Here is a 14,297-nt window from a genome sequence, read left to right on the forward strand (position 1 = left end):
CCAAACACATCCCAAATCCAGCCCTTTCTTACCTCCTCTAACACCTTTGCCTAAGGCACCATTACCTCCCATTTGGATCACTGCAGTAGGCTCCTTTCCCTGCCTCACTCTTGCTCCCACAGTCTCTTAGCCACATAGACAGCAATTAAACAAATAAATGTATAATACATAGGAGAGTAATAGATGTCATGAAGAAGGATTCTGTTAAATTGTAAATCAGATCAAGTTACTCTGCTCAAAGCCTCAGAGTAAAACCCAAAGTCCTAAGGCATGCTTGTGATGCCCCCTTTATTTTGATGCCATGCTCTACCACTCTCCACTTATGTAACCCAGCCATATGGGCCTCCTCACTGTGTTCTATCACACCAAGTGTGCTCCTGCCTAGGGCCTTTTGTGTTCTGTAATATTCTATCTCTAGATATCCTATGGATCACCTCCTCATTTCCTTCAGCCATCTACTTGCATATCATCTTCCATAGTAAGGCCTCCTCTGACCAACAAATATAAAATGCCTCCCCATCTGTTCTGTCTCTCATACTCTGTTAAGTTACTCTTTGTAACCCTTATCGCCCTCTAATATAGTCTCCATGTCTCCTTGCATTAAACTGTCAGCTCCACGGAAGTTTCTTCTCTGCCTTTTCACTGCTATATTTAGCACAGAAGTTGGCATATAGTAGGTGCTCAATAAATATTTGCTGAATAAATGTAATCTATAAACTAGAATAGCAAGCTTATTGCCACCCAGAACTCCTACATAACCTAGTCAAGTGGATGGGTAAGAGACTTAGAAGTCTTAAGAGCAGTGTCGCCCTCAAGTAACCCGTTATATTCCTTTGCCACTCTGAATCTCATCGTCCTGTGGATGAAGTGAAAAGAGTTGTGGAATAAAAGCAGGAAAGCATGCTTTGAGAAAGAAAGAGTTTGAAATCCTAGATCTGCCACTGTGAAGCTGTTTGACTACAGGCATGTTACCTAACCTCTCTGAACACCTTTACAATGGGAATAACAGTACTGTAACAGTATTAGTAGTATGATATTCTAAACCCTGTCTACTTGTACAGAGTAGAAATGAGAATGAAATTCAATAATGGAATATGAAACTGTACTGTCAACTGCAAAGTGCTACAAGAATATATCCAGTGTTGCTGGCTATTTCTTGATACACAATGCATAAAAAGGTATCAAGGAGTCAGTGTTACCAAGAATGTTTGGCACTTTGGAAAAGAACATCCCAGATGAAATACTAAGTACCACAGTAACTTATTTATTGTCTGGTGCAGGACGATTCTGGTTCGTATTATTCTGTGATAGAGCTTTGGCTATGTGTTGAAACCACTGAAGGAGGCTAACCACTCCCTGGACCCTCGCAGCTCCCCTAGCGGCCAGATAGTGGGACTACACTTCCATAAGCAACTCAAAGCTGCAGAAAATAGAATCCATAATGGGGTGAGGGGGTTTGGTCAAAAAGGTACATATCTAGCTGGGCTTGGTGGCACACACTTGTAATTCCAGTTCTTGGGAGGCTGAGGCAGGAGGATCGTAGTGAGTTCAAGGCCAGCCTGGGCTATATAATGAGTTCAAGGCCAACCTGCACTACACAGAGAGATCCTCTCAAAAAAACATTTAAAAAAGTGCTACATCATCTAATTTAGCAAAACTATTAAAAGACTATCACGTGCTTCTTGCTCCGAAAATTGTTTTATTTGTGCTTATCGCTTCTCTCCCTTAACTAACATCAGGAAAACCCATTTATTTAGAACCTCAAACCAAGCCATCAGGACTAATGAAAACTTTAAAAACAGAATAGCTCTTGATCTGATCACCATACTGGGTATCTTCATTCACTATCAGGCCAAACTCACACTAATTTAACCATTAATCACCCTTAACTTTAAAATCATTACCCACATTATTGCAGACATGTCCAGTCAAAGGCATCAGAAAAATGTTCCCAACAAGTACAATGATATATACTGAAAGAAACTGAGGAAGAAACTAGTAATTAACTTGATTAGAGTGGTGCTGTTGAATAAGCAGAAATAGATTTCAACACCTTGCTCTAGTTCCCTTTCACTGTCTTTCCAGAGGTATCACATCCTGCTGCCTGATATATTCCTCAAGACCTATAATCTATGCTTGAGTTCAATTATACACCATTTCCACAAAAATTAGAAGCAGCCACAAGTAATAAATACTGATAATCACTTCATCCTGTATAGATTCATTTCTTTGCCTACATTTAAAAATTCAGTACCATACATATAGCATCTCATTATAATGGCATTGTGGTGCAGCCTCTCTTCCATCCCTTCCTTCCCTCCTTTTCATTTCTTCTCTTCCCTCCCTCTTTCTCTCGCTCTTTCTTCCTTTTTCTTTCTTTCTCTCTTTTCTTTTTTCCTCCTTTCTAATTTTCTTTCCTTCTTCCTTTCTTTCACTAAAAGCTCCCTGAAAGCAGTGATCTCAAGATTTTTTCTCAATTGTGTTCCCTTTCCTTTTATTATGTCACTTCTATTGGACATATGGCTGACTCTTAATGAAAAGTGGTTGACTGGTATTCTTTTTAAAAGATTATTTTATTAGGGTAGTTGCTAAAGCTAGCTATTGGGTCAAATACTACCTTTTGCTGGGTATCTTGCAGTTCACTTATCATTATCAGGGCACTATAGCTATAGGTATGACCCTTAGCCTAAGGTATTAATGAGATGAAAGTTCAGTCCTTATATAGATGAATTTTATCTTTGTTTCATGGCTATGAAGTATATCCTTGAAGAGAAGTCTGAATTATATGACAGTAAACAAACCAGTTTCCCATCTAGAAATAAACACCTAGAGTAGTGTCTTTTACTTTGTCTACAGGACAAGTAAAAGTAAAACATAAAATTCTGACTTCAATTGTTTGTACAAACCTAAACATAAGCCAAATAAAACATGTGATTTCTATGACCTAGTTTACATTTGTTACCTCTTCATGTTAGTTTTCTACATGGAAATCAAAACTATTCCTCACTCCCTCACTAAAAGTTCTGATATACAAATTCTTTAAAAGGGGACTATTAACTGCATAAACCTAATTAGGCTTCTTTCTTGCAGTTTTCCAAAGAATTGCTTATTCAGAAACACTCTCCTCTTCATCCAGGAAGAGAATGGCATTACCAGTTCTAATTCACAGCTGAGTAAAACTGAGAACAGTATCATTCTACAGACTTTATAAAAGACAAAGTCAAGTATGCTTTAACTTTCAGAGCAGTAGCAGAAACCCTTGCCCCTTAAGTTCTAGAGGTGTTTAGAACTAAAGTACATTAAACAGGGTTACAGAATACAAAATCAAAATTGAAACATCAACTCTATTTCTGTACAGTGGCAATGGAAAATCAGAAGAAAATCAAGGAAACAATTCTATTCACTGTAGTATGAAAATACTGTATTTAGGAATAAATTTAACAAAAGAAGTGAGAAACTTATGTTTGAAAAACTATAAAACATTGCTGAAAAAAGTAAAGAAAACTTAAATAAATGGAAAGACATCTCATATTCACGTATCAGAAGACAACGTTGTTAAGATGGCAATAACCCCAAATTGTTCTACAGAGTCAGCATAATCCCTATCAGAATCCCAGCTGGCTTCCTTGTAGATATTGACAAGCTAATCCCATTAATATGAAAACTCAAGAGACTCACAACAACCAAAAACAATCCTGAGAAAGAAAAACAAAAAATATTAATTTAAAAAATCAATTAATTTAAAAAATTTTAAATTAATTTAAAATTAATTTTAAAAAATGGTACTGGCAGAAGGTCAGATATGTAGATCAATGGGATATGATTGAGAGTCCAGAAATAAATCCTCACATTTATGGTCAAGTACTTTTACATAAAAGATGCTAAAATAGTCAGATGGGGAAAATTTTCAACAAATGATGCCACCATCACTGGATATCTAACATACAAAAGAATGAAGCAGAACCTCTATTTTATATCACAATAAACATTAAGTCAAACTGATGAAGGACCTAAGTCTAAACAGCTAAAATCATAAACTAATTCTTAGAAAAAACAGATTTAAATCTTTGTGACTATGGATTAGGCAAGGCCTTAGATATGACACCAAAATTCTAAGCTAAAAAAAAATAGATAAACTGAAATTCATCAAACTTAAAAACTTTAGTGCTTCAGTGGATTCCCATTAACAGAGTGAAAAGACAACCCACAACATTTAGGAAAATATTCACAAATCACAATCTATTAAAAGACTTGTATCTAGAATATGTAAAAAATTCTTAGAAATCAGCAATAAAATAAACACAAATAACCCAACTATAAATGAGGAAATGATAAAATGCATATTTTGCTGATATGTACATGAAAAGGTAGTGAGCATTATTAGTCTTTAAAGAGATACAAATAAAAAACCCAAGATACTACATACCATTAAAACAGCTATATAATGAGATAATAACAACTGTTGACAAGATGTGGAGAAAAGGGAATCCTCATATATTGCTGGTGGATTTGTAAGATGGTGAAGCCACTTTTGAAAATAGTTTGGGAGATCCTCAAAAAGTTAAACACAGAGGTATCATATGACACAGAAATTTCACTCCTATATATGTACCCTAAAGAGTTAAAAATACATGTTCATAAAAAACCTGTACATGAATGTTCACAATATTATTATTAAAAAGTCAAATAATGGAAATAATCCAATGTTCATCAACTAATACATAAAATGCAGTAGATTTGTACAATGGAACATTATTCAGCTATAAAAAACAATGAAGTTATTGACACATGCTCCAACACGGATGAAGCTTGAAAATATTTTGTATGAAAGAAGCCAATCACAAAAGACCCTATAATTCATGATCTCATTTATATGAAATGTTAGAATAAGTAAATCCATAGATACAGAGAATAGATTAATGGTAGCTCACAGTTGGGAGTGAGTAGGAGAGCAACTGGTAAGTGGAACAGTTTCTTTTTCAGGTAATTAAAATGTTCTAAAACTGATCATGGTAATGGTTTCATAACACTGAATAAGCTAAAAACAATTGAATTGTATACTTTAAATGGGTAAATTATGTGGACTATAAATTATACTTCAATAAAGCTGTTATTAACAAAATAAAACTTAGATACCGCCGGGGATTTAGCTCATTGGTTCCCGAAACTGCCTCACAAGCGCAAGGTCCCAAGTTCAATTACCGGTATGAAACAACAAAACAAAACAAAACTCAGATACCATATTATCTAAATTGATAGCACTCTCTGGTGACCAGCACTTTAATGTGTCCTGCAAGTTGGAAGCAGGAATCAGAACGAGAGTGAAGTGGTGGCATGACTCATGAGCATGCAAGCAATAATTCATAGACTATCACCTCTGAAGAAATCGCTGAGTAAAGACCTTACTGAGCAATGATCTAAAGTATTAGAGTCAGGTGGGAAGATTCTAGAAGAAAAACTGCAAGTTCTGCTCCAAAGAGTCTTCCCCACATGGTAAACGAACATCATGGAAATATAAGTTTCTGTTCCCTCAAACTTACAAGAGCACTTGTGGATAAACTGGAAAACGCTGAGATATTTCTCTGCAAAAGGTGCCTTATAACTTTAAGATTTCATAATTTTCTTCCCTATGATGGACAGCCAATGCTGGTTATTGTACAGAAATTTAAAATTAAAACAAAAGTCAGGTCTGTGTAGGATGAGCATAACTTAATCTGAATCAGCATCATAAAACTTGGTGGAATTCTGGTAGGAGAAGACTAAAGTAGAATAATTTCTTTAATGTTTTTCTTAGTTTTCAAATGATTAATTTACATGTACCCTGAGCAGATCATTCCAGTTGGACACATCAATGAACACTCTCACATGCATATTAGGCACTGCTAGTGATAGCACTGCTTTTTCTGACACAGAGCAGCGTGGAAGGTGAAAGAGTCCCGTTATTCTCAGGGCCTGAGAGAAGGTTATCAATAGGGACAGTAGACAGAAAGGGACAGGGATCAAAAGAAAGACAGGCAGTAGCCTGAAAAATACTTCATTAAATTTCTAAGTCCTCCAGCCATCTAGTTTAGCTCCTTCTGCAACTGTTGAATCAGCCTCTAATCTCAAAGTAAGAAAGTTTTGCTATTCACATTGCAATCTCCTAAAGCCTTAAGAAAGAGCTGCTGCAGTTGATCTATCTATTACTATCCAAATTTTTTCAAATAAAATTTTTTTATGAATATGCTACAGGTCTAATGAGAAAAAAATATCTTGAGAAGCAGAAAGAAGAGTATTTCAATGTCAAAATCTTGAAAGGAATAAAATAAGAAAAAAATTTGCTATAAGCAGCACTTAAGGAATCTGCACACTAAGAGAAAATGGTGGCAGTTGGGGGTGAGGAAGGATTTCCTTTTCCTTCTCTGACCAGTCTCACAAAACTTGATTTTTCTGTTTGCTTTATATTTTTCAGAATCATGATTTCAGATTTGGCTACAAAATAAGCCCCTTGCATTGTGACACATCGGCCACATTCTGCTCTCTGCCTGAGCAGAGTTCTGAATGAAAATGGTATTATTGATATCACCATTAGTAATAATAATAAAATTATCCACACCCAACTCACATGATCCGACCAAGAGCAGCCTCTGTATATGAATGAGTCAAAACATCAAATTTTTTTTGTTGTAAATGCATAGATGTTCACCAGATGAGAAAATTATTACAGCAAGGAAAAACAGTTAACAAAGAAAATTAAATGTGCCAACAAATTCAATATATTACTTCAAAATTTACAGTTCAAAGAATGAAAGTCTGATGAGGAAAAATCAGTACTGGTGAGTCAACACTCCAAAGTGACCCTGTGATTGAAAGGCTGCAAGCTTCTTTGAAAACGTCTCCCACAGATGTTGACCTGCACTGAGATGAAAGATGGTTTGTGGATTATCAAGAGGGCTTTTCCATGGCTACACCCTATGGATACTTACAAATGAGGGACCACTCAGTATGATTGTTAATGGTTTTCAGTTTTTGATTACTGAGATCCAGACTGAACTCACCAACCATTTGCTAACCACAGAGAAAGGATGCTTCTTCCTAACATAGTGACCTCAAAGCCTACCCACAGAAATCATCAGTCTGCCTTCACCCCAAAGTAAAATTCTGCTTTACAAAACAGACAAACTGCTCCTTCTAATGCAGTCATAAAAAAACTGCTTGATAACTGGGGAGTGGAGTAAAGATAAAAAGGGGAATTAATAAAATGCCATACTTGAAAAAAATTATAGCTAAAGGCAGGACTTGGCAATCTCAAAGCACTACTAAAATGTTACCTATTAGGGAAACCACAACACACTACTAAGAGAAAACATGTCTTTTTACATTTGGAAAATTTGTCTAATCCTGAACTCTAATTCCTACATGGTCTGCCTTGGGCCCCAATTTTCAAAAATAAATCTTTACCATATTATTGTGCTGCTCATTGAGATGTAAGGGACTCTATTTCTGTCAAGGGGGCCAGCAGTCAATTAAGTTCAGTCTTTGATCTCTGCAAGACGACAGCTCCATAAAATACCATCAGGGTTGCAAATAAGCTCCATCATTTTTTTATTATTCCTTCTGCTCAAAACACATTCAAAATTAAGTAAAACTAGGACCACCTTGGGCTTCTGTCTTACTCTTTGCAGAAACATTATTGATATATATGAACACAGTTACTGGAGAAATTACTATTTTTAAAAAATTCCCTCTACCTAATTAACTGATGTGCACAAACATAGTTACACAATTGGAAAATGAAGGAACCCAACAGGTTTTTGGAAGCCTCTAGAATTTTGGGACTTAAAGTTAGCACACAACATATGCAATATACAGAAAGAAGAAGCTCGGGTTTGGACTTAAAAATAACACATTGGCTTTCACTAAATTGTGTTCCTAAAAAGTTAGAGAAAGAAATAGTAAGAAAATATTTCAACTTTTAGGGTAGAACTGGTTGAGTCCTGATTAAATTGATTAATTTTTAATAAACTTACTCAAAGATTTTCTGTATCCTAGACATAGAAATTGTCAACCCACATGACAGAAACATCAGTTTCCCCCTTTACTAGACTTTTCATACCTAGTTCAGCAATCACAAATCAGGAAAGATGAAATAATTTTGTACTTTTTTGGAGTACCGCCAAATTCTCACTAGTTTAACAATGTTAAGGAAGAATTAAGCTATGTTGATCTTCCTGATAGAGAAGTGTTTTCCATTAAGACTTAGAATAATATCACCGTGCTTGCTACAAACCTGATTGAAAGAACTTTTTGCTCTCTATAGCTTCTTGCTAGAAATTTAGGCTATATTTTTGAAGACACATATTCCTAAGCAAACTAGTTTCCTCTCTGCAAATTGAGGATAGGACATGCGGAAGATGGAAGTTTCCAGGGATTGGGTTTAGCATCATGGTAGGTCAAGAAACACCTTAGATATTTCATCCCAGATTAGAAGAGGGATTTCATTCTAGAGACCACCATAGGAAAAAAAATTAAACCTATGGTGTAAATCTGTTATCACAGAATGAAGACCTTTTATACCCCAGTATAACCCATCACAAAATAAATACTCTAAATTCACTGGAAAAAGCTTTGGTGATATTAAAAGGACTCTGAAAATCCTGTGTCCCAAACCATAAAAATCTGATAGAAGGTGAAGCCTAAGAAGAAGTTATTTCTCCGACATCAGGAAAATACTATTTTATGAAATCATATCCTCTTCCTTTCTTTTCTAACACTATGGTATCAGAACAGAAGCACAAATTAAAGGAGGAAAATTGTTAGATTTTAAGTTAGCAAACAAGTATGTTAACGCACACAAATTTTGAAGAAGTCATAGATAAAAGAAAATAACTAGGGAAACACAGAATAATATACAAGTCTATGTGGTTCTCAGAACCTGACCAATGACCTGAGTAATTCACCAGTAAATATTCTCTCTCACCAGATAAATGAATATGCTAACTTCCTGAGAAAAAAATCTTTTTTTTTTTGGTACCTGGGATCGAACTCACGTCCTTGCTCTTTGCAAGGCAGGCAGTGGAACCACTGAGCTAAATCCCTGGCCCTGAGAAAAAAAATCTTCAACATGGTCTCCAAGAAACTAAAAAACTGCAGTAGAAAGAATTTTTAATAAGCAAGATGAAACTGCTGGCTACTTTCCTCATGCCCTAATTAAAACTCTGGGGCAAGACTGTGGCTCATAGGTCACATGCAATTCTTACTCAATTTGTTATCACCAACAACTCATGATTTTAACATGTAAGGATGTCCTTAAAATGAAGATATATAATGAAGTGCCTCACTCCTTCCTGCCCGCTACAGATTTCTGAGCACACTAGAGTAGCCAGAAATACAATTTTTTCTCAAACAGTTTTATAAATCACATTCAAATCTGACCAAATTTTCATTAAAGAACATTCTCCTTCTTGTGGATCTGATGCAAACCTTAAATAGAGAACTGTGGATCTGTTATAATTCACAGCTAGAAAAAACTCTTTGCAAGAGAAAAACAAACCCAAGCAACGGCTTTCAACTTAGTCAACCAATGATGAAAAAGTTGTGGTGGCAAAGCTTGCCCAGTATTTAGCAAGAAATTTGCTCCCCTACCTGCTCTAAATGTGCCTGGTTGGATTCTGCCCACTGACCTCTGGCCCTGGATGGAAAATATCCTCAGTTGCTTCCAAGGAAGAAATATCACTCCCTAATGCAGGAGCCCTCAGCAGCCAGTGGCTAACTACTTTCCCTAACCTGGAATTCTTTTCTATCACTTTAGAGGAGAAGGGCTAAGACCGCCCAAGCCTGTCTTTTGACTAGTATTTTGACAAGACTAGCTATGATCTGAAAGATGAGCAATAACAGGCCCAAAGAGGAGAAATTGCCCATATTTGTGATCGAGGTCCTAGGACTTCGAGGTGGGAAGGTAAAAAAATAAGTGGAGAGCTTACAGGCTTCATCTCTGAAAGTGATCCGTGCAATCAAGTTTGGAGCTCGTGGGACCCGGAGTAACAGAAGGTAGAGAGGATTTTAGGCTGCTGGGGCAGTTGGAAGGCCACGAACTAGCACCCAGGGCAAGCAGCAAGGACTTGGAACCCTCTGGTTAAAATGTTGGCAGTCCAAGAGTCCCACGAAAGGCTTCAGATTTAGGGCAGCTTTTCCTATAAACAGGGCTGGGATCTCTGACTCAGTCTAAATGTTTGCTCCAGGAAGAGTGGCTAGATAGGAGAGATCCAAGAACGCAGAGCAACTCGGTGCCCTGGGCCTAAAGGCTACATTTCTGGAAAAAGAAACTTACCGCATGTCTCCATAAGGTCCGGAGTAGCTCTCCATCCAGGGTCCCATCTCACTTTTGACACAACTGGGACTGGGATAGGGCATTCTACTGGTCACACCACCAGGGTGCCACACATCATGTGGAGGGAAATCGCCTTCCTGGCCTGCCAGCCCCTGAGGTGGCCGAGCATAGCCATAGGGGGCTACAGCCCCTGCTTCGCCTGCGCTGCCTCCGTCACCCCCTCGACAGGGTCCATACAACTGGCCTTCTTCGGCTGTGAAAAGAGAGTGCCAGGAAGATGCGGCAGCGGCTGAGGGCGACCCAGAGCTGGGTCTGGCGGAACCCCCACCATGCAGGCTTGCCAGGTCTCCATAGCGGCATTGTGCTGCCGAGGCAGCCCAGGCACTGCCATAGTCCAGCGGGTTCTCCAGCTTGATGCGTGCTTGAGGATGGGAAGGCAGTGGTAGGGGTGGAGGCCCGGCCAGGGTCAGAGGAAAGTTGTAGTAGTCGCGACTCTGGTATGCTGCTGCCTCGTCCAGTGCTCCAGATTTGTAGAGCGAAAGACTGGAGGGCAGTTCAAGTGTCCCAGAGCTCCCCGCTTCGCTGCTGCCAGAGCAGACCAGGCTTTCACTGTCAGGTCCTTTGGTGTAACCTCCCTTGAAAGAAGAATATTCAACTGTCTCTTCAGTGCCCTTGCCTGGGCTGTCGTCCAGAAGAGGATCTTTGCATTCAGCCAGAGGGGCACAGTGAGTGGGTCGCACAGCAGGTGGACATCCCAGGAGCGGTGCATACATGCAGTCTCCCCGAAGCTGTTCCCCAGGACTGAGATGCTCCAATGCCTCCACACCTAAGCCCATGGACACAGACACTGCCTTACACAACTCCTTGGCGCTGTCAGATATGGTTGAATTGACCCCTAGGTAACTGTCCTTGGAAGAAGTGGCAGCCCCAACTGCCTCTCTTGCTAGCCCGCTGCTGCTGCTTTCTGAGGCCACTTCCAGCTGCTGCTGCTGCTGTCGCGGCTGTGGCTGCTGCTGAAGGAGTTGCATGGTACCGGCTTCGCTCAGGATGTCTTTAAGGTCTGCGGAGCAGCTGCTTAAGCTGGAGAAAGTGGGGCCCAGCAGGGACAACGTGGATGGGGCAGCTGAGTCATCCTCGTCCGTAGGTGCTTGCAGCTGCCGCGGCAGCCCCTTCCTGGCGGTCACAGAGGTTCCAGGCTCTGAGAGACAGCCCCTCTCGGAGTGGCCCTCAGGGGTTGATTGCTGTTGTAAAGGCTGCTGTTCCTCCTCCAGGGCCAGGTAGCTTGTGGGGCCTCTGAGGTGAGCTTGGGGAGAGCCATTCTCACCCTGCTGAGGCTGCTGGGGGCTGGTCTGCTGCTGCTGCTGCAAATGGGAGCCGGGAGGGGCTGCGTTATCGGCCTCAGGGTGCAGGGGTCCCGGGGTCTGTATCACTTCTCGAACGCTCTGGAACAAATTCTGAAAAGCTCCTCTAAAGGTCTTGGACGGCGGCCGAGGATAGACCCTCCCCAGCCCTAACTGCACCTCCATCCTTGAGCTTGGCTGAATCTTTGATCCAATTTCCTTACCCGGTCTCTTCTTTTCTTGCTCAGAAGAGTTCAACAGGCTGTGATGATGCAGTAGTCGCCGCAGCTAGTTGCCCACCTGCGGAAAGCTCCAGGAAAGAAAACTTGCGGGGGCAAAACCAAACCAAACCAAACCAAACCAAACCAAACCAAAACAAAACAAAAACAAAAGAACCAAAAGAAGCAAAAAGGGCTCTGACAGCCTGCAAGTCGCATGCAGAGGAAGACAGGAGAGAACTGGGCAGGATCAGCCCTGCCAGGCTTTCAATCTGCCCCTGAATACTTAAAGAGTAGATTCAAAAGACGTTCAAAAATTTGGGGAGAGGGTCCTCTGTTTTCCAAATTCAATGTCCAGTGAAGCAGGTGTAAATAATAATTGGGATATTTTCTTTTGGTTTTGTTTTGGATTTTTTTGTTTTGTTTTGCCTAAGACTACTGAAGCCCTGACAGTCTTTTCATCTTTTGATTTCTGGCTCCGCACTCTTGAGTGGGGGTTGGGGGAGGTAGGAGGAGGTCTAGGGAGTGTAGGGAACCAAGGGGCACTCCCTGCGTGCTGCTTAACAAGCCAGGTCCTGGCTACAGCGCTGAAGTCAAAGCCGCTCCCTAGTCTCCAGGCTCCCAAGCCTTCTTTGCAACGTGCAGCTAGCTCACCCGCTCTCACCCTAAGGGAGTTACCTCTCTGTAAACTGGCTGGCAGCACCGTGCAGACTGGGGGTGAAGGAGAGAGGTGGGGGTTGACGGAGAGTAGCGGGCCTAGGCAGTTGTAGGAGAGGAGACGGGGTGGGGTGGAGGGGGGGAGGACAAAGGCAGCGGTCAGTCCTACCGGGCACTTTCCTGGCTTCCTCCTAGTCTCTAGCAGCTTTTAGAAACTTCACCGAAAAGGAAAGGGCAGCTCCGGGGCGGCAGCTTCGAAGCCACCGCGCTGCAACAGGCTTTGGCAGCAGTCACAGCCCAGCAGGGGCTGGCGCGGTGCGTTCCTTCGGCTCCTGTTTGCCACCAGAGCGGCTAGCTCAACCTTTTTCCCTTGCCTCCTCCGCTTTCAGGCTAGCTCCGGACCCTCTGGTTCTCCTAGCAGGCTGGCTCCCAGGGATTTCTGAGGGGTTGCTGGGAGGTGAAGAGCAAATGCAACAGTTTGCAAGTCAGTCCCGCCCCCGCCAGGCGGGCCTCCTAGCCTTCCCACCTCCTTTCTCCCTCCCCTCCACTTTCCTTTTCTCCCCTCCCCTCACCGCAAGCTAGCAATGTGTGGCTTTGGAGAAACAAGTGCTGGTTTTGTGTGGATGAGGGCCAGAGAGGCTCTCTCTAGCCCTAGGAGACCCCTGCTCCTCAATACCCCTGACTTTCCTGTACTACATTTTAGGCAGCAGGGCAGAAGCTTTAACCTGGAGCTTTATTTTAAGGACAGGACTACCAGATGTTCGGAAAACCGCACTCACCAGATTTGATTTCCCAAGGCCTTTCCCAAAACAGAGGCTTGGGGAGGGAGCAGGTTGGAGTGCTGATTAATTAATGTCTGCCAGGAGTTCTTTCAGGGCCTATAGGGTCCTGTACACTAGAAAGTCTCCAACGTAACATATTAAGAAACAAGCTATAGCCATGCTAGCAGACACTTAGTAAAACCTTTGAGATTCCTCCAAAGAGAAAGGTTGGACCTGGAGACAAGATGCCATTTGCTCTAGAAACCCTCAGACCCAGGAAGCAGAGTTCATTTCTCCTCTGTTCTCTGTCCCCTTTCCTTTCTGGAATGGCCTCTAAACTGCATTTCTCACCTATGCAAACTTGCAAAGACAAACTCACCCAGACAAGCAGGCAAACACACAAACACCAGAAACACTTGCCCTGTACACATGCATACTTGGTTTTATCCAGACCATTGAAAACATTTACTTGCATTACAAGCTAGTGAATTTCTAGGCTGTTTGCATATTTTAAGTTTTCTAAGGGCCCAATCCAAGGAATACAACCTATTTTTGGCTGCTTTGTGGAGAAGTTCCCACAATTCCTGTGTAAAGACAAAGAGACAAAGTGAGAATGGAAAGGTAGAGGAGATGGAGGGTAGACTTGGAAGCAAGATGTCCTACTATGAAAGCTCTGGGCCTCCCTACCTCTTAAATTCCTTAGATCTCTGCATCTGCACAGGGTCTCTATGTCCCAAATGACACACTGAGATTTTCTCCTGAGACTCTTCCCACATTTTACAGAAGAAAACAGATTATAGTTTTGTGTATTATAGCACAGCAAAACATCATGGATATTTACTAACCTTGACCCAAGGAGGTAACTCAAACCTAGAAGCAAAAAAGAGTGAATATGATCAACTCTGTTTTCCAGATGAATAAGCTAAAGGAAGGATATAATTTGTTCCTGTGTTCCACATTAGTAAAACTTAAACCAGTCTTCTTCCTCATTGCTTTATTAGTTGGACTCCTC

At 41.0% G+C, this 14,297-nt stretch overlaps 1 protein-coding gene across 2 annotated transcripts in view; it reads right to left on the reverse strand.

Moving 5' to 3' along the window:
* Ar (androgen receptor) overlaps positions 1 to 13,014 on the reverse strand; it is a 195,012-nt gene extending 181,998 nt beyond the window's left edge. Inside the window, exon 1 of one of the 2 annotated variants that reach the window (XM_087203212.1) lies at positions 10,310 to 13,014. In XM_087203212.1, coding sequence (XP_087059338.1) covers positions 10,310 to 11,835 — 1,526 coding nt within the window. In that variant the 5' untranslated portion in view covers positions 11,836 to 13,014. The remainder of the gene's footprint in view (positions 1 to 10,309) is intronic. The other variant, XM_004871777.3, reaches the window with a different exon arrangement.
* Positions 13,015 to 14,297: the final 1,283 nt, after the last annotated feature.

Source organism: Heterocephalus glaber, unplaced genomic scaffold (assembly GCF_053883595.1).
Source record: "Heterocephalus glaber isolate CG9 unplaced genomic scaffold, H.glaber_assembly_v1.0 deba00001790, whole genome shotgun sequence".
In the NCBI taxonomy this organism is placed as follows: Eukaryota; Metazoa; Chordata; class Mammalia; order Rodentia; family Bathyergidae; genus Heterocephalus; species Heterocephalus glaber.